Source organism: Radiomyces spectabilis (assembly GCF_025331425.1).
Source record: "Radiomyces spectabilis strain NRRL 2753 chromosome Unknown BYT42scaffold_5, whole genome shotgun sequence".
In the NCBI taxonomy this organism is placed as follows: Eukaryota; Fungi; Mucoromycota; class Mucoromycetes; order Mucorales; family Radiomycetaceae; genus Radiomyces; species Radiomyces spectabilis.
The window spans coordinates 1493751-1513248 of NW_026251930.1; the positions used below are offsets into that span (position 1 = coordinate 1493751).

The 19498-nt window shown below is 43.8% G+C and overlaps 4 protein-coding genes across 4 annotated transcripts; 3 read left to right on the forward strand and 1 right to left on the reverse strand.

Moving 5' to 3' along the window:
- Positions 1-80: 80 nt before the first annotated feature.
- Positions 81-1303, forward strand: BYT42DRAFT_566447 (uncharacterized protein). Its single transcript, XM_051567980.1, has one exon. The coding sequence runs from the start codon at positions 175-177 to the stop codon at positions 1039-1041; it is 867 nt and encodes a 288-aa protein (XP_051424698.1). The 5' UTR covers positions 81-174; the 3' UTR covers positions 1042-1303.
- An 8009-nt stretch (positions 1304-9312) lies between these two features.
- BYT42DRAFT_304869 (uncharacterized protein) lies at positions 9313-10356 on the forward strand. Its single transcript, XM_051562935.1, has 5 exons — positions 9313-9432; positions 9494-9622; positions 9685-9778; positions 9846-9929; positions 9985-10356. The coding sequence occupies exons 1-5, from the start codon at positions 9380-9382 to the stop codon at positions 10288-10290; spliced, it is 666 nt and encodes a 221-aa protein (XP_051424699.1). The 5' UTR covers positions 9313-9379; the 3' UTR covers positions 10291-10356.
- A 3-nt stretch (positions 10357-10359) lies between these two features.
- BYT42DRAFT_566453 (snare associated Golgi protein-domain-containing protein) lies at positions 10360-11654 on the reverse strand. Its single transcript, XM_051567981.1, has 5 exons — positions 11326-11654; positions 11124-11252; positions 10958-11051; positions 10791-10895; positions 10360-10727 (listed from the first exon to the last, which is right to left on the reverse strand). The coding sequence occupies exons 1-5, from the start codon at positions 11592-11594 to the stop codon at positions 10422-10424; spliced, it is 903 nt and encodes a 300-aa protein (XP_051424700.1). The 5' UTR covers positions 11595-11654; the 3' UTR covers positions 10360-10421.
- A 2412-nt stretch (positions 11655-14066) lies between these two features.
- Positions 14067-19072, forward strand: BYT42DRAFT_494470 (P-loop containing nucleoside triphosphate hydrolase protein; the record flags this gene model as incomplete). The annotated part of the gene is made up of 13 exons (XM_051564301.1): positions 14067-15491; positions 15534-16851; positions 16915-17021; positions 17088-17132; positions 17193-17637; positions 17758-17785; positions 17840-17981; positions 18054-18089; positions 18143-18195; positions 18253-18395; positions 18480-18530; positions 18585-18848; positions 18918-19072. The coding sequence occupies 13 exons, from the start codon at positions 14067-14069 to the stop codon at positions 19070-19072; spliced, it is 4212 nt and encodes a 1403-aa protein (XP_051424701.1).
- Between the last annotated feature and the right edge of the window lie 426 nt (positions 19073-19498).

The window sequence follows — 19498 nt, forward strand, 5'->3', positions numbered from 1 at the left end:
ACTCAATAATGCACATGTCCAACGTTACATCGAAAAGTATTTATTTGATTGTGTTGAGACCATGGCCTGTAGGAAGCAATCTATATCTAGCGCCTCGCCTTTTTATTTTAGTTTCAGTTCTCGCATTTTCTTTTTGCCCTTTCTTTTTTATTATTATTTATCATTTTCCCGTCAATGTTTCGCTCACGTTCCCCTTCTCAAAATGATGAAATAACATCATCGTATCAAACTGGAAAAGCATCTATTCTTCGCGTCCAACCACATACTCCTTCATCGCCTCCTCATTCAAGCGATTACAAAGACTCTACGCGAAGAGAATATTTCAACACTACACAGCTGGAGGATCCGCGCCATTACACCGTCGACGGATATGATACCCCTCCCCTGAGTGAACCTGAAGAAGTCATTGATCTACAGGCCGGATCTCCAACTTCAGTTTCCCATTCACCGCCTCTTTCCAGCGATACATTAACCATCGAAACAATGTCGGCCGTGATTGCCGCAGCGGTGCAAATGTCCACTGCAGGCGGCGCGCCCTCTTCACTGTCCTTGGGGCACGCTTCTATTGTTTCAACAGGGAAAAAGACCATGCCGTCCATCGAAAGCGAACGTCCTCATACTGCCATGAGACGAAGTTTTTCATCGCGGTTGTTCACTGGATCTAGTGCCTGGAAAAAACAACGAAGCAACAGTGTGAACACTGACCTAGCAAGGTTGTCGGCAGAGCAATGTCATAGCGATGCCTCATCGCAACGGTCATCTGCCAGTGCATCGCCACGATCGTCTGCTTCCACTGCACGATTCACGTGGTTGACAGCCAACCAGACAATTCCGGTTGCTCCGCCAGAAGTAGATAGCAAACAGACTATGAATAGGAGTACTCCTGTTATAGACGATGGACGGGATGAACTAGCTTACCGTGGTATACAGATTAAGGAGATTAAGACGACACTGAAAACCATGGTTATACCCAATCAAGTCACTCGACCCATGCCTGAAGTGAAGCTTGAACGACCTGGATTTGTCCGTATCAATTACTAGATGTTCTAACCCCCCTCTGTCTCTATTATTCGTGTATTTTTGCGCCCTTATCTAATCAATTTCCTGTATAAACATGCATCCGTGACACTTTTTCTTTCTTTCCACTTCCAGTCGTAGTCGTTTTTCATTTGAATAGCCCAATGTAGCACGTTCATCATTTGCATCCCATTCTCCTGATCAATAGTATGATTTATGAGATGACGGGATGATTGTCGATTAAATGAATTGCGATATGACCTTTAACAGGCACGTCGCCCTTTTACTTGTATTATTTTTATTCGACTTGCCCGTGCTCGCACGCCAGGTCACATTGTTCCCAAATAGGAAATCAAGCGTGCTTCCATTGTGTGCGTCGTTGTCCGAATTAAGCCTCTCTGACACAAGTTAGAATTGTATGTCACACAACCTTTCAAGAAACATGGAAACCCTTTGGAGTTGGAATTTCCGCATATGTGCATAAGCACTTGCTTGCAACTCCCCTCAATATCATCTCGAAAGATCAGCCGATATATGAATACACTCACTGATTTTAAGCACGGAATTAGGGTGCATAGTGTCGCTATTTCAAACATTTAGAGCGACAACTTGAAGCATAATTTATAGATACCCCCATAGCAATTCATTTATTCAAATTGATATGACGAATTTATTGCTGAATGATGGCAATGTCGATAAGCTTTATTCTTGCTCCAAAATAATGAATTCCACTCTCATATCTTATTACGTGATTAAAACGTTGACACTTTCGTCTTCCCAAAATCGAACCACCTTTAAACACCGTCAAGAACTCAATCTGAAAAAGTTTTTTGTTGGTGCAGTGTGTGGAAAGAAACGGACAATTGACAAGGTTATGATTTGTTTCATTTGCACATTTTCTCTTGATACATGCTCACCTTTTCCCCTTAAGAATTATTCAAACAATCCGATGCAAGATACCGTAAATTCCTTATCAATCATACAGTCATAAGTCCGTAGTTCATACTAACGATATTTAGAATGGTATGCAATGCTTAGCTAGCAACACGTAGGCTTGAGACTGCTGAGCTTGGATGATGCCATCCTATTTGGTAATTGCCGATGCACACCTTTTTACTGCGGCCAAAACTTTTCATCAAGAGGAGATAGCTTCATTGCAAAACCTTTTGGATTCAGCCCATCAAACAGAGATTCAAAGCCTCGTTTTGGCGATTAAAGGGTGTTAAAACCCCATTTTCCTCCTTTGCTTTCTTTTTGAATTTGGTATTTTGTTATCATGATGTGATTGAAATCATAGATCCGTTATTTTGGATCGTTTGCACAAATGTTTCAAAAGTGTTTAGATGTTTCTATGTGCAATGTAGAGTAAGCTAGCAACAAATGATAAGAATAAATATGCTCAAGAGATCCTATTCTTAAAATTGATTTTTCACTACTTCAATGATAAACCGGTCAAAATCCATTGGATTCTGGTGCAGCGAGAATCAACAAGCGTTGGTTGTGGGAACTCGGTAACAAATCATATCGCATTTGCATCCCTTGCATCAACATTGCTCTAAAGCTGATTAAGTTCTTGCTCAAAGCATGCTGTCTGATACTTGGACTTTAGATTGACAAAGCTGCAAGAATCTGCACATAATTTTTTTTTTTGTTGTCTTCACATTGATCGTGGCGTGGCTGCTCAAGCGCGTTCCAGAAACGTGGCAGACGACGTGTGCAAATAAAAGAGCCTCTCTTTGCTCGAAAAACATAGTTTGCCAGTCCAAGTCACTGCCGCGCGTTACAATATGTCTTCTGCTTTATCATTTCGCATCTGCGGAATCACGTTCGTTCAGCCATTATGAAGAAGGACCACAACGAATCTCTGCCAACAGTCCAAGCAAGAAGGAAGGCCACTTTCGAGTCACAAGGTGTGGTGTCATTGCAAGCAGAGGATGCGTATTCCTTCGACCTTTTTTCTGGGAACTCTCTTCGGGTTGGTTTGATATTGAAGATGTCGAAACTGCCTTGCGTTATGGAGAGGGAGTCTTATCCAAACCGGCTCCACTGGTCAAAATAATCGATCTTTGGAGTGAATGATTGGATGAATGTTGAGTTATTTCTAGCGGCAAAATGCAGATGATTCATTCATGGGTCTATTTGAGCTCAAGGAATACAAGGACCGACGCAGATGGGCAATATCATAGACGAAAAGATGAAGTCAAGAGCCCGATATAGATGCCATGGATCTCCCGAAAACCCATCCTCGTGTACAGTGGGAGCCGTATCTGGATCGACCGCTGATGTGGATAAGAACCAGCGATATGCGGGTCGACGCTTGCGACACGAGATGCCTATGTAGCCGCCTATGGCCAGAAACGTCTCGATCTCTCCGATATGCTTGTGGATATTTTTTGTTCCAATCTTCAAAGACAGTAAGTAACACTATGACCCCGAAACCGAATAATCGGCAATAGAGTTAGATGTTAACTTCTTTTGCGTAGTTTTTCCAGTCTGCCCGATTTGCTTCATTTTATGGGAAGCAAAGAGCACGACTCACCCTGCCGGAACAAGCAGGCTTGTCACGTTACGTAGCCTGATTGTGATATTGAGCAAAAGCAAAGCTGAAAGGATACAAAATCGGTAGCGAGAATTTTCAATACGAATAATTCAATAAAATAAGATCTTGGGATAATGGTGTATGTTTTTATATTGATTGCGGCAGCAAACTTCACGGGTGAGCACACTTACGATCACTAAATTGCATACATATTACGACGGTTGCATAGCGCTCACAAAAAAAGACTACATGCAAACAATTATGCTCTTTGGACCATACGCCAAAAAACATTGATATTAGTATTCCTTTGTCTTGTTAAAAAAATGTGTCCCTTATCCTTGATGATGCAGTATTTGCTAATCCACGCTGAGAAGTTTGCTGGTGGACCATATCCAAATGAAGTACGACAAGGTCAAAAAGAAGGGGGGAAAAGTGGGAAAGACCCGAAAGCAAAAAAAGGAAAGTGGGGTTTGACGCCTTTGCTTGCTCGATCTGCAGTTCGTACCGCAGACCGAGCGTCAACCAAATTGAGTGTTTGTCGATTAAGCTATTTCCTCTTACATTGTGCTTTCTCAGTTGAAAGATGGTGTGGAACAAGAATTACCATAAATGGGCATACGTTGCGCAGCTTACTGCGCCTTTCGTACAGACTTCTCCGAAGCAGAAGCCAAACATCTTGCACAAGCATAGAACATACAGCAAAGACCCAACATACGTGATAAACTAGTAGACTTTCACTCACCTGGCTTGAGCTGGAATATCTTGTGAGATTTTACTTTGAAAAATTGCTGTCTTTTACCGCAATTATAACGCTGGTTGATCGATTGGATCAGCCTATCAAAAACAACGTTAAAACAAGAAAAACTAGATAAACATTTTGCACTAATCTACAAACCCATAAATCATGTAATCAAGATTTCTATCATTACTAAATTACATCGTAATAACCATAGCAAAAAGTAAACTTCTTTTCTGGATTTTTCCATGAATTGTATCAGATACTGTAATCGTCAAAGATGTGATCAGGCTGGATCACCCAAGAGAACGAAAAACGTGACCAAAAAAGAAAAGACTAAAAAAAAGCAAAAGAGGAAGGTGGGTTTTAACGCCCTCATACGCCAAGCGAGGTTTGAACCTCTGTTTGGCGCATTGAATCCCAATCAATGTCAATGAAGCTATTTCCTCTCACGAATGTTATCGGGCGCAGTAAAAAGACGTGCGTATACCATTGCCAAATATGGTATTATAACAGCTCGGCAGTCTTACATAATACAGATCGATTCCTCTATTATTTTACAGTGTTACTGTACGAGGATTAAGTAAAAACGATCCACGCCAAATATTTTACAAGTAATAGGCAAGGACGTACTGCATTATGTTCTTGATGGATCAGTAAAAGAACAGAAAGTGGCATAGTTCAGTCGATCGAAATCAGACCAAACGATCGTTTTGAACTATCAAATAATACTCTTTTTCCAAGCTCACTACGTCATAATAGGAATGACGAAATGGATCCTATCATACCCAGCAAGTACCACCCGGTTACATTACGCTTAGTAACTGGTTCGGTGTGACGAATACAGGTACAATATTTGAGTACAAAAGCAAAAAAAGCTATTGGCGGAAACGTTTTCTTCAAGATATAAGAAGCCGTACACCCGCTGTGCAATGAATGCCGCCTGCTACCGGAGGCCGCCCTCTTACATTGAGCGACTTTCGTCAGACAACTCTTGACGGACATTGGTATAATAATGGCAACCTTATGGCAATACCATGCAACGTGAGTTGTTTCTGATCACGCGCAAAGTAGCACTGGTTCCCCCCCTCAGTTCCATCCCTCCCAGGATATGATAGATCTGAAAAGATGTGAGGCTATGTTGGGTATTTAAAAAAAGAATGAGTTAGTAAGCTCTTTGACTGATTCAATTTTCGTCAAGATATTTTATCTTTGTTATTTGAGTTTTGAATAGCCATTGATCGTTTGACATGACTTGGATTATATGACATTGAAAAGAAATTGGACTTGCCTTTGAACCAAATGGTGTACCGGAAAAAAAAAGATGAACACCGACCTCTCGATCATTTTAAAATGAAGAGAATCAAAGGGCATATACAGTATAACTGATAGAAAACCCAAATTAAATGATGCTACAAAAGAACGTTCAGTCGTATCATCAACCACTTTTCTTCAAAAAGAGCTCTACTCACATTTTTATTCGAAAGACGACGATACTCTGTTTAACCACAACTGGCGCAAACGGCATCTTGCTGCTGATTGTTTCGCCTATTATCGTGAAAGTGGGCAGCGAGGCATGGTTGAAAGATAAAAAAAAAAAAACGTTTAACAGGTCCTGATAACTTAGTGTAGATCATGTGATTTACAAAATCGCGAATTTCCCAAAGACTTGATTGTTTAGATTTTAAATTTACTGTGGGTAATCAAGGTTTTCCGTTGTCGATCACAAACCGTTCGTAGCATAAATAACAATGTCAGTATGATGCCAAAAATATAGACATATTATCAACACAATGCTATGTGCATTAATACCATTTTTGTGATGAATTAATGCGAAGAGTGTTGCTTGAAGGTTGCTATATTTGCACACAGTTGAGAACAATGCTTCAAGAAAATCGAACCGGGAGTACTGTAGCTTTTCCAATTTTTCTCCGTTCTCTTAATCAAATTTATTTGACCAAGACGACACATTACACTCACTATAGATATTTTTTTTCTTACTATACGACAATATTCATTTCTTGTTGGTTCAATCACAATAATGTGAGGAATGATACTCGGGACGGTTTGCCCAGCAGTGCGTTGATTTTGAGGCTCCGATTATCCGATGAACAAAGCGCCTTTTTCCTATGCTGGAAATTTCTGCGCCCACGCTTCTCTTCCGAGCACCTATGCGTATTACCTTGTTATGGTGACGCCCAAGGATATTTTACGTGCTGCCACTCAGTGCATTCGACATGCGACAGCCGATTCGGACGGACAATCGGTGCTTGATGCCATCGACGAATATGTCGATGGGCTCGACGACGGGTCTGGAGGCGCGGGCGCAACCACCGACGCGGCCGTTATTGATAAGCTATCGAACGAATTACTAAGCTTATGCACAAATACGGTTCTCCACCAGCAATCAGCCACAGTGATCTCCTGTAGACCTGAAGCCGCTGCCGTTCATAATCAGCATTATCTGATTCTGCAATTTGTTCGTCGTTTATTGACGGTGCTACGACCTTCACGGATATTCCAGGATTGGTGGGATCCGATCCTCAAACCGATATTAACGTCCGCTTCTTACACAGATCAGATCAAGAAAGAATCAGAGGCCATTGTATCCGAGAGTCTTATCGAAGAGCAACGCATGTTTCGAGCGGGCGAGATCACGGAGCCAAAGTACTGCAGGATGATTGTTGAACAATACCTTGCATGGGCTGAAACCTACCACAAACGCGAAGAATACAGCATTGAACAACTGGAACAGCCATCCGATCAAGATACAACGGTGCGATTAAGGCTCCAAGCGCTACTGGATCTTGAGCAAGACGAATGGTCGAAGAATCTCACCATCATACTGCTGAACCTTGGAGCAGCAGAAACAAAGGTAGCTCCAGCAACCAGTGCTTTTCTTTTCTTTTTTTTTTGTCCACAGATACTGATATGTTGCTATAGTCCTTCTTCACTCTTCTGAATAGTTACTTCATGTCCAGTCGTTATCGTCTGCAGATAGTCTACCTTCTGAGCGAATTCATGCTACGAAAGGTAACAACACGGACCGACCATGATTCACTATCAAGCTTATTGCAAAGAGCTTATTCATTGTATCGTTTAGCGAACGCATCTGCATGAAATTCTGGAAACTCCCTTATTCGGGTCTATGCTGAAGTCCTTGATGGTAAATTGATGTAAAGCAATAGGCCTCGGTTGGAAGGCTAGGTTCTAATCTGCAATCTCTGCTGCATTTTCTAGTATGATAACTCCACTACACTTATCGCTATTTCTGTCACCAACATGATCATGCTTCTTCCTCGTATCTGTACTTCACTCCCACCTTTCTTACCCCAACTATTCTACATTTTTGCTCGTGCTATTTGCTGGGATCAATTACGCGATTTACGCAAGAAACAAGGAACACAGACAACCGCCGCTGGCCACGAAACACCACTTTCTGCCGCAGGAGCGTCTCGGGTCGTGGATGGCTGGGATTGCGTAGGCAAGTATATTGCTGTAGCTGGTGCATCGATTCAATGCTTACAATTTGTTTAGATTACACTTTTTCAAAGCTGGCAGCACCACCCTCCAATCCACAAACTGGACCCTTCTTTACATCGTTGTATGGCTTGTACCCATGCAACTTTGTAAACTTTCTTCATCGACCTTATGATTACTTTAATCGCAATGACTTTCAAGTACCGGAAGAGTTTGAAGAGGAGACATTTCGTTCTCGTACCATGGTATGGATAACACGGTGGAGGAGGTCACTTATTTTTTATGACATTGAACTCAACGCACAAAAAAAAAAAAAATCTGCTTAGACTCAAGTGATCCGACACATGCTGCATCCAAACCTGATCACGTCAGATGCCGAAACAGAGCTAACGGATCGGTCGCGATGGATGAAAATGGAACCTCCAGATGTTATTGCTCAGATTATGAGTCTGGATCTGACCAACGCTGCCACCCGTGTGGCATTCACCGTCGGCACTGATCGACCTCGATCGCAACAGCAAGATCTTTTAAACGAAACCATTTGGGCTCACACTGGTCGCGTTGCTCAACCAGTATCCACAGGATCAGAATCGGTGGAGAAACCCTCCGATCACCACAACGATTCCATTGCCATTGATACAAAGTTCAATGAACCTGTGACTGATCCCAAAAAGAAGCCCGTGATGATTTCCAACATTTTGAATATCCATCGAGCTTTGAAAAGCGGCGCTGAAGTGCTCGTAGGTGACGATGTCTGGGTAAGCATTGTAGAACAGCCGATACAAGCAATACTGTTAATTGGAATCTGACATGGAAACATTGACTCGGGTCCAATTTTTAGGAAGCAGGAATTGAACGACTGGTTTCGCCTTCCTCTCCAGCGGCAAACTCGCCTATGATGCAGGATACTATGCCGCTTACTGCAGTAGCAGCAGCCAGCGATACCTTGACTGATGCGGCAAGACAAGGAAAAGACAAAACCTCCACCTCCTCGGATACGCGTCTTTTGATTGCAGCGCTTAAAAGAGAAGTTTTGCTCCTCCGCAACGAGCTCAACTTTGAATTGTTTCTTAAACAGCAACATCTCCAACATATCGGTCGATTGCATCGTGAGCATGTGTTGGACAGTTCCGTAGAAGCAGAAAGACAGCAGCTGGTAAGGAACCAATTCACCATGTTTGTTGATAAGTGTGTTTTTGGCAACTAATTTCCCCCTATTTAGTATAATACGACCCGTATGCTCAAAGCCGAATTGAAGCAAGCGACCGCCGCTCTGGAGAAATTAAAGGCAGAGTCGGCCATGACAAAATCCAAACATGTCAAGTGGGAAGATGAGCAGTCCAACAAATTGCGCAATTACCGAGAGGCAAGAAAAGAATGGCAGAGTCAAATGGAAACCGCCAAACAGAAAATAACAGAGTACGAGGGTTTGCTCGAAGAACAGCGTTTCCAGCTAACCGATGCTCGGAAACAGTGAGTATCTAACTATTTTGACCTTATATGACAAGTCCGTGACAGGAAAGAGAGTTGAACACATACTAATTGATTGACGTAGAGTTTTTGAATTACAAAACGAATTAAAGACGTTGCAACCTTCGGTGGAAAAAATGGAAGAACTGGAACATCGGGTCAAACAGCTCACGCGGCAAATGCTACTTTGGTAAGTGTATTACATGTAGTGATCCTGGCAAAAGATCATGTATTGAGGATGGTGTTTACAGGGAAGAAGATACTGCGCATATGGAAGAGCAGAAACGATATATCAAAGGGCTGCTTTCTCAGTGGTGGGGTATGGAAGAATTAATAACAAGTTTGCAGACCGAAAATCGCGCCCTCGAAGAACGTCAAAGGTAAACACTGTTCGATTTTCGTTTTATGAATTTTTGATGTGACTGACTCACAGCGAGTATAGCCAACGGGATTCGGAATTGGAGCAATTAAAGATTGAAATGAAATCCTGTCAATCGAGGATAAGCCACCTAGATCAAGTATCAGCATCCCCAAAGGTAAGCATCGAAGAATATCCTTCAATGTAACGCATGCTCATCTTTTTTTATTATTATATGATAACAGTCCGACAGTGGTAATGATAGAAAGGAGGCCAGCCGTTTGCAGACGATGGTTGACGAGTTAAAACAGCGTGTGGAGCAGCTAGAGGTAAAATTGACGTTTACCTGAGTGTGAGGGACCGACCAGCTGACGATGATGATAGGTGAGGAACCTACAATATCAAATGGATCTGGAGAAAGCAAGGCACGAGGAAGAAAAGTTTAAAAAGCTGGCAGCGTTATCCGAGACAGCCAGTCATGATGCTTCTGGATTTCGACGATCGTTTGATGAACAGGCGCCTGCGGACATGGACCAAACTACGGCACGTCATGTGGCACCTGGAGTCAATCGTAGTTTATCAGTTACTGATGCAGAAATCGGTCTTCACACCCATCCCACCGCCGTAAGCCGGTCTATTTCTGATCCCAAGCATCCGGTGTTACGAGAGGATGATACCAAACATCATTAATATTCCTTTTTACATACACAATTGCATTTATTCCATAAACTACAAGATCCTCATCATTTGAACAGGTGATCACAATTTATTTACAGAACATAGAAACCTGTCTCTTTTTATCTCATTCCATTAGAATCTATTTACAAATGATAACGGCGTCGAACATAAACGGGAATCAGAGCAGCAATACCAATGGCAATTAACCAGAGTGCATTCATTGGTGTCATGAGCACAAGTTCATCCGAAGATGATAATTTATCCAGCGCCGCACCCGCTTGCACGTGGATAAACGATGGAGGGGCGACACCCAAAAAGGTACCCCAAAAGAAAGCCCACACAGGGACATTGAGATGGGGTGCACCAAGATTGATCAACCAGTTGGGCGGTAAAGGAGCGAGTTTGAGCACAAGCACATAATTAAACATATGCTTTCGATGATCCGCCAACTATTGTCGCAAAAAAAAAAATGAGCCACTTCCAGTTTTTATTGATTGGATCGGTTTACTTGCCTGATCATTCCATTTCATGAATCGGTCACTGAAAAGCCGCATCACGGCCACGGAACCTAGACTTGCCGAAATGGCATAAGCAACCGTGGAACCGATAGCAGAACTCTAATTTACGGAACGGAATTAACAGTTACTATCGTGGATTTTTTCCTTGTAGAACCACTTACAATAGCTACGGTCAACAATGCCAGCCATGGATTGAACAGAGCACCTCCCAGAATCGAGAGCCACATGGATCCCGGCAAGGAAAAGCTCTGCAAACTGGTAATAGTCGGAGTATGAATGTACTGTTCGGATAATGCGATGTTCCGGGAAATGAAAAAAAAGACTTACTAAATATAGGTAAAGAAAAATGTCGTGTAGACATTCACAAAATGCTGTTGAATGTAACCCGACATGATAGCATTGAGTGCTTTCAAGTCATCAAAGTTCTTTGGAAAATGAATTGCTTCGCGATCCTCTCTAAGACAATAGAATAAAAGTAATGGTTAATTCCACTTAAATATCACTATCGATTCTTATCGATGCAACTTACTTGTCAAGACCCGGCAGATTAAATTTCAGTACAGCGATTTCCAAGCAAGTAGATACAAATAGAAGAATGCCGAGCATAATAATGGACCATACGTAGGAATTGCTCCGCCATGTACGAGTCGTCATTTGTTTCACTGCTATTGTGACATCGTTGTTAGTCGACGATGGCGACTCCTGTGGTTGACGATGGTCAATGGCAGCATAAGTGGTGGTTTGCTCCACCGTTTCTGATACAGGTGGTATAAGTGGCGATCTCGGATCCGACGACATGAATCAGTGCAAAAAAACGATTAAATGAGAACTGTCAAGTCAACCAGCGAAAAAGAAAAGAAATCCCGCATTTGTCACTCTTTGTGCAAAATGCGGCATGACTGCTTGATTGATGATTATCCTATCACTGTGATTGGTCAAAAGCCAGGCCTCTTCACCTGGCTTGGTCGGAGTACGAAGAGCGCCCAGCGCCCTTGACGAGTGCAAAGCTTATTGGAGACGACGATAAGGAAATAATAAACTCCATAGCAGATTCAAGGAGATGCACAACATACATATTGTTCAATAAGAAGGAGATGTTGATATGTTTTCAAATGAGAGGCAAAAATGGTTTTACAAATCTATCCATAAAAGACATTATACTGATTCCAATGGGGCGTAACTATAACTTTGTGACCATGCCTCCAAAATAAGTCCAAGCAACCGATCATTCTTAAGGATTGAGTAAACAAACATTGTTCGATCAAGGTAAGCTCCAAAGTTTCAGCAATTCTGAAATTGTTTGAATTTTTGTACAGAAATTGGTGAAACTGTTAAACCCCGCTGCCGTTCCATGTCAATTATTTTTGACAAGTTTCCAGCCGTTTGGGAATTAACGAAACGTTTTCCAGCTGCAAGTCCACCATGACGCAGGAAGTTCCTACTTCTTCCCATGAGGAGCTTGTTCATTTGATCAAAGAGGCGCTTGATAAACGAACCCGATCACCTCCAAAATTCTCAAGACCTCGCAATTATTCAGCTGACCCTCGTCGACGATCTCCCCGTTATGGTCCACCGAAAGTTCGATCTCCTCAGGAATCACGCATGATATCGATTGAAGACATTAGCTCTCACGATGTCGTGAAATTGGAACAATCCAAGTCAGCTTATGGATCGTCGTCCATGTCGCATGTTCCGCCGTCCAAAGTAGGACCCAGCTCAGGAACTCCAAGGTAACTTACCTGAATCCTGTTGTATTGTTTGGCACAGCAGAATGTTTGTATATCGATTAATGTGATGGACGTTTGTGTAGCTTTTCATGGGACGTTCCTGGCTTGCCTATTTCCTCTTTTGCCACAGGAACCGCATCGGCTCATGGCAGCGCAACTCCGAAATCCGAAGAATCAAGCGGCGCGGTGAAGCAACAGTCGTCGTCGGCACGGACAACGCGTACTTCAGAAAAGGTCAAATACGTGTCTGAGTCAGAGTCTTTTGCGAACGTCCAATCACAAGCCATGCATCATTGGACTCAAGGGGTGGATATCCATGTGAAGGAATCTGAGCAAAAGGAAAAGAAGAAGAGCTGGATGACAGCCACTGAATGGGAAAACTTTGTTCGACCTGTATCGGACGAACGTAAAAAAAGCGGCTCATCTTTGACCTCCCCAACTTCACCACCGGTCAGCTCGCCTGGTTCGCTTGCCCGTCCGCCATCTTATGCTCATATCACAGCCCGTCATCTACCAACCACCAACACGGCAGCTTCTTTTCCTCAGACCGTTTCACCCGGACATATACCTTTTGCCATCCCTCCCAATATGATGTATGCCGCTGTACCTATGCAAGAAGGCATGTATCCTTGGCAGCAGCAGCAACAACCCATCAATCCAATGACCCAGCCGCATATGCCCAACCAGTTTGCTGTATCGCCTCGTCCTCCTTTTTTCCATCCACTATCCGCGCCTCATCCAATGGGCTTCTCATCCCTCATGAACTCCAAAGACGATATTGAAACACTCCAATTCTTGTATTTGGTGGAGAAAAACCACTTTGCTCGTCAAACCATTCCCAAGTTCAAGAAACGTCTAGCCACGTTGCTTCCTTCCATTAAGAATTACAGTTGTCGTACCTTTGCGCGTCTCATTCACGCCCTGATCTTCACTCTCAAAGAAGAAGAAACCATGGGTGTTCTTCATCCTAGTGGACGTACGCTGGACGACGAACCGCATCTCAAAAATACCGATAAATTAACTGTGGCCGCTCTCATTCGCTTGCATATGACTCCATTCCTCGCCGCTCTCCAAAACTACGTGCAGTCTTACGTCGCTATACCTATTGATCTCTTCTCACTGCTTGAATGCTTGCAGATATACGTTAGTATTTACCCCGACGGCTCCGAAGTTTTCCCTGTGAATGTCATCCGCGCTCAGTTCGACAAAATTCAGCATACATTTTCCGAACGCGATGCCCATCAAGCCAAATGTCTATTATTGGCCGTTACATCTTTCGCCAATGCAAGTAAGCACAGTTCATGGTCTTGTTTTTTTTTTTCTATTTGATCTCGTTCACTAATCATTGGAAAAAGGTCCTGGAGAAGAGTGGCAAACAGAGGATAACGAAGCTGACTGGATGGACGCATGGCGTGATCTTCGGGAGACCTTACCATTGCTTCCTGATGCAAACGATATCCTTGCCGAATTGACCACTGCCCCATTACACAAATTCAATTTTTCCGCCAAGGATAATGGGGCCGATTCCGGGTCAGTCGGTGAAATGACTCGTAGCCGTATTGAACTTGCGGATGCTGTCAATTTCGTGACCGAACCTTGGCCAGATGCTAGTTTGGATCTGTATTTGATGATCCATTACATGTTGCTTCGTGAAGAGTTAGTTGGTCCATTGCGTCTTGCCATTAACAGTTATATTTTCGGCAAACGGTCGAACGATGTCACCGATGCGGTCATTCCTGGCTTACGCATTTTTGGAACCATCTCTAGTCCGACGCATACGGATCCATTAATTATTTTCCAGGTTCAAAGCAAGATGCTATCCACGATGCGTCATCTTGTAAAGGAAGGTGCTCTCGCGATGCTTATGCCAGAAAAGACGGTGGATTCGGACGATCATCAGCGCTACTTGACCAGCATGTCAGGCAAAGTCATTCATGCCATCGTCGCCCTCATTTCGTCCGAAGTAAACGATACCAATCTGCTATCATTGCCCGATACGCATCTTATTGCCCTTCACGTATCTCCCGAGGAACTGAAGAAAATTACTTGGTCAACCACGTATGTCATGGTGGTGGGTCATGCGAATGCCAACGCTTTGCTCCCTGTGCTTTCATGGCTGCGTGAACAGAGCTTGAACGTTGAACTTTCGAATATTTCACAGAGCATTGCACCTCGTATACTATTTGTAACGGAAGATGTAAAAGAAAAGGTGATTTCGCAGGCGGACAATTCCCCCTATGCTGTCAATGAGGAAGACACAGTGCCTGACTACCTGCATCTGCCCTTGGATCTTTCCACCGTTATGGCTCCTGAATATGCTGGCAGTAGAGCGAACCCGAGTCTCGATGATTGGCCCCGATTGTCCGAACAGGAACTTCTTTTGCCGCCTTACCAGCGTCCTGCACTTTACACTCTGTCGCCAAGTCAAGTAGATGCACTCAAATATGCCCTCACTCATCGAATCGCGGTCATCTCCGGAGACATCGGTACCGGTAAAACGTATCTCGCTAGCAAGCTGGTCGAGCTCATTTATCAGGGCCTAGTTGATAGCCAGTGCTTCCATCCAGTTGTCGTGATCACGCGCACCGAAGCTGGCCTGGATAGCATTCTCGATCGTGTCATTGACACGGTTCCTGACCTCATCCGCTTTGGTAGCCCGTCGGAAATCCAACGCTTAACAGAACGCCAAGGTATCCATATAAGCGTTCCCAATGTCAACGATCCCAATCGACGACAGATCAATTCCATTGAAAAGAACCAGGCGTACACACAAGCCAAACTGACCGCTCTGTGGAATTATCGTTGGCGCGTGCAAAATGGGGATCCTTCGGTCCTAGTAACAAGCATGCCACCTTCTTATGCAGAGGCACTCCGCTCCGGTTACAGACAGCTTGTTGGCAGACGAGATGCGACAGCGTCCTCCGATGAAGTGTGGAGTTGCTGGTTAAATGCGGAACCCGTGGACGCGGTGCCGGCCGATCCAACCAAAACGCCACCAAAATCAGCCAAGCAACGATTCAACGATCAGTGGCGCCAGGCTCATCAATCGCTCGTGACAACCATGATCGACAATAAATCATGCCGACTCCCTGATATCATGGAAACTCAAAATTACATGTCCCGTCAACGATGGATTGAAAAGCATTTGCCTTCCATCAATGCTTTGGGTACCGCTACTCACTGGCCGTTGTCACAATCACGTCAAGGCAACGCGGTTCGTGGTGATATGACTGAGGCTTGGTCGACAATCCCCTCCCATAGTTTGTGGGAACAAACACCTGAACAGAGACGCAATATAGTACAACAAGTCATTCGTGCTATGCTTCAGAATATTGACAAGGATATTGATGACCTGTTGGATCAACAGTTCAAAGCGTCAAAGACATTGGAAGAAGCACGATGTCAAAAATTGATATCGACTTGCCGCTTTGGTCGGGTTCTCGGTATGACGGCTGATTTTGCTGCTGCCAATCGCGATTTCCTTGCCGCACTTTGGCCCAAAGTCTTGATTGTGGATGAAGCTTCGGAAATCCTTGAATCGGTCATTGCCTCGTCTGCCCTTGGCGTACGTATGGAACATCTTATCCTGCTGGGCAACGGAGATAGTGATCACAAGCCAAAGGTGTGGCATGATCCTTTACGCGGTGCTCCTTCTCACCTGGATGTATCACTGTTTGAACGATGGCGGCAGTCGGGTGGTGAGATGGTGAATTTGGAAGAACAGTGGCGCATGTGTGAACCTGTCGCTGCCGTCTTCTATGCATTGCAACGTCCGTCGGCCTCAGCAGCACTTGACATGGAAATCGACAATCGTGCGGAAGAAACGAAGCCGGGATTGTTGGGGCTGGATCACGCAGTTTATTTTATTGATTATGCCGCCGATCCTCAAGCTCGTAGTATTAACAGACATATGAGCACCTTTGTTGGAGCTACTGTCACAGAAGACAACATGGATGAAGCGCGATATGTGTGTCACCTGGCGTTATACATGATGCAACAAAGCGAGAAATCGCCGAAGCTTTCGATCCTCGTGTTTTCACCTATACAAAAAAGGCTTTTGGAGGCGTATCTACAGTATGAAATGCCACATTACAGCAATTTCTCGTCGGTTGTTCAGACCATCGTTATCCATCTCGTGGATGATCATGTAGGAAAGGAGGATCATGTATGCATCGTCTCTACGGCCATGCCTTGTGGATCGTCCTTGCCAAATCATAACATGATGCTTGCCCTGACGCGCGCTCGATACGGTTTGTACGTTGTGGGCCAATCCTCTCTCATGCAAAAAGCGGGCTGGGACATTTTCATTGATTATATGAGAGAAAACGGTATGTTCACAGTGTTTTTTCTTTCAAAATACCGAGTCTCTTATGTTTATTTGGAATGTATAGATCTATGTTCTTCCTCATTGCGGTTACGATGTCAGAAACACCGGAAACAACTCCTCCAGGCTGGTCACTGGAAACATTTTGCCGAGGCCAAAAACGGTGGATGTCAGGTATTGATACCATCGATCATATAATGGGGTCCCTTGAAAAAACACCTGCTCATTGACTTGCTGTAGGAAATATGCAATACGATCCTCGATTGTGGGCATGTCTGCAAAGAGGTATGATATTTTCGTTTTGTGCGTCGAAATGATCCATATGCCTAACATATCCGTAAAAAGGCGTGTCATCATTTGCCACATTCTCTGCTTACATGTAAAAAATACTGCGAACGACCTCGTTTTAAAGGCTGCACGCACTCTTGTCCGAACAAATGCTTTGAGTGTGAAAAACGAAAACAAGGATGCCCTCCTTGTCGCCATCAAGCGGTGTTGACGTTACCATGCGGCCACACGCGTTCAGGGCCTTGTTATACCTTGTACACCTCCGAACCGGCGGTTTGCGACGTAATTGTGGAGTGCGCCCTTCCTTGTGGACATAAGCGTATGGTGGAATGCCATAAAGCCACTTCTCCCGAAGCGGCTTCCAGTCTTCGATGCTCAGAGATAGAATTCGTCACGCTTGATTGCACACACGTGGTGCAAACGACCTGTGGTTTTCGACCTTTATGTACGGAGCCTTGCTCTGTGACATTGGAGTGTGGTCATTCTTGCAAGCAAAAGGTTTGTATAACCGCGAAATATTAATGTGCCGCGAAATTGCCGATACTGACATTAGGCATATTGACAGTGTGGAACTCAACATACGCATCGAAGAGAAGATTGCACATCCAGTTGTCCTAAGCAGCTTGTTTGCGGACATTATTGTGGCAAAGGTGGGTTATGGGAACTCGGTCGAAGGTGATGAAAAGAACACTGGAATAACCGAGTCTTTCAAAAGGATGTCGCAGTGCGGACGAACATACCGATCAATGCTTGGAGACATGTCAGCACCGATGTTTCCATGGATATAAATGCGGTCGTTACTGCTGGCAAGTGTGCAGTCCCTGTCTCCAACCATGCCCCAATGTCGTATGAATTGTCTATCTTACGTACCTGGAGAAATTTCCTGGTTCTCATTTTATGATATGTTGGTTCCTTTAGTGCCCGCACGAACAATGCACAAAGAAATGCTATGAGGTACTTTTACCTGTCGTTACATTTTATGAATACGTTTATCAATTTCTAATTAGGCATGTGACCGCCGACCGTGTAATAAAAGTTGTACAAAGACTTTACCATGCTCGTAAGTTATACGATTATGACACAAAGTTTGTCTTTTTGTCTGATTGAACCTTTCTAGACATAAATGTTCGGGGCTGTGTGGTGAACCATGTCCTCCTTGCAAAAAGTGTCAGCCTCACTTGCAGTGCAGTATTTCTCTTCGCACTCTTGCCGAGTTTGAGGAAAACGAAAACATTTATATGCTACCTGAATGTGGTTGTGGTAAGCTATATTTCTGTTACATTGTCTATCGTTATTTTATGATATTTTCCTTATGACGATTCTCATTTTAATGTCATGGTGTAGTCTTTTCGGTTGAATCGCTGGATACCTATTTTGTCACGCAAGTGAAGAACGGTAAGTTGTAGATTGAAATCCTGCGTATGAATCCCTCTAAACATTGGCCATTAGGGAAGCACAATGCTATTCGCCTTTGGCAGTGTCCTGCTTGTCAAACGCCGATCTATACAGCACTACGATATAATAAATATGTCAAGACTGAGATCGAGCTAGTCAATACCATCAAATCGCAACAGGAGAAGCGACGACAACTTTTAACGCGATCGGAAAAGGAGGGCATTATTCAGGCCATGAACGAGGAAACACGCAGCGGAAGATATAGTGTAGTGGGTGGACGATGGTTCGTATGTGAGAACCGACATCCTTACTTCATTGGTAAGGGAGATTTTTTCTTCCTTTATTGCATGTATGATATGAGAACCTTGTGATTTATTATCTACTTAGGTGACTGTGGAGGTGCGACAGAGATATCCAGATGTCCTCAATGTGACGTTCTCATTGGTGGCGTTGACCATAAAGTAGTGGAATCTAACCGGTTCTACGGAGAGTTTGACGGCTGTGATAAACCCGCATGGCCAGGTCAACCGGGAAATCAGTAGTATAACTGATTCACCGGCATATTTCCATTGCTCCATTTCACCGCCTTTCCGAAGACTGTCCTATCTCATGTACCATATGCAATTGTAACTCTAGAGCTAGTTGATATCACCATTATGCGGGAAAGTATCCATGTATTTGAACACCCTTCTTTTTTTTGGCTATTGAGCATTTTTTACTGCTCTCCAAATCTCAGAATTTCCGCTCTGCCTATGTAATCCAATCGGATGACATACGTAAAAATCCAGTTTGTTTTCTTCTTCTTTTTCTTTGGGCCTAAAGTAAGCAACACAGTATTTTCGGTCGATAAAGCCTTTGATATGTGTGTCTATTGCACAGCAAGACGTGAGCATGGAATTCGCGCCATCGCAGACGGCGTCGATAAGAGGTGCGGGAGCCAATCAGAATCCTCATTCGAAGTGATGATG

What these genes read in the sequence shown, in the direction of transcription:
- BYT42DRAFT_566447 (XM_051567980.1), top strand. Translation starts at nt 175, where the DNA reads ATGTTTCGCTCACGTTCCCCTTCTCAAAATGATGAAATAACATCATCG.
- BYT42DRAFT_304869 (XM_051562935.1), top strand. Translation starts at nt 9,380, where the DNA reads ATGGAAGAACTGGAACATCGGGTCAAACAGCTCACGCGGCAAATGCTA. An exon ending in ACGCGGCAAATGCTACTTTG is followed by an intron (nt 9,433 to 9,493) that starts GTAAGTGTATTA and finishes TGGTGTTTACAG; the next exon opens with GGAAGAAGATACTGCGCATA. An exon ending in AAGTATCAGCATCCCCAAAG is followed by an intron (nt 9,779 to 9,845) that starts GTAAGCATCGAA and finishes ATATGATAACAG; the next exon opens with TCCGACAGTGGTAATGATAG.
- BYT42DRAFT_566453 (XM_051567981.1), bottom strand. Translation starts at nt 11,594, where the DNA reads ATGTCGTCGGATCCGAGATCGCCACTTATACCACCTGTATCAGAAACG. An exon ending in AATCTGCCGGGTCTTGACAA is followed by an intron (nt 11,253 to 11,325) that starts GTAAGTTGCATC and finishes CTATTGTCTTAG; the next exon opens with AGAGGATCGCGAAGCAATTC. An exon ending in CATTGTTGACCGTAGCTATT is followed by an intron (nt 10,896 to 10,957) that starts GTAAGTGGTTCT and finishes TCCGTAAATTAG; the next exon opens with AGTTCTGCTATCGGTTCCAC.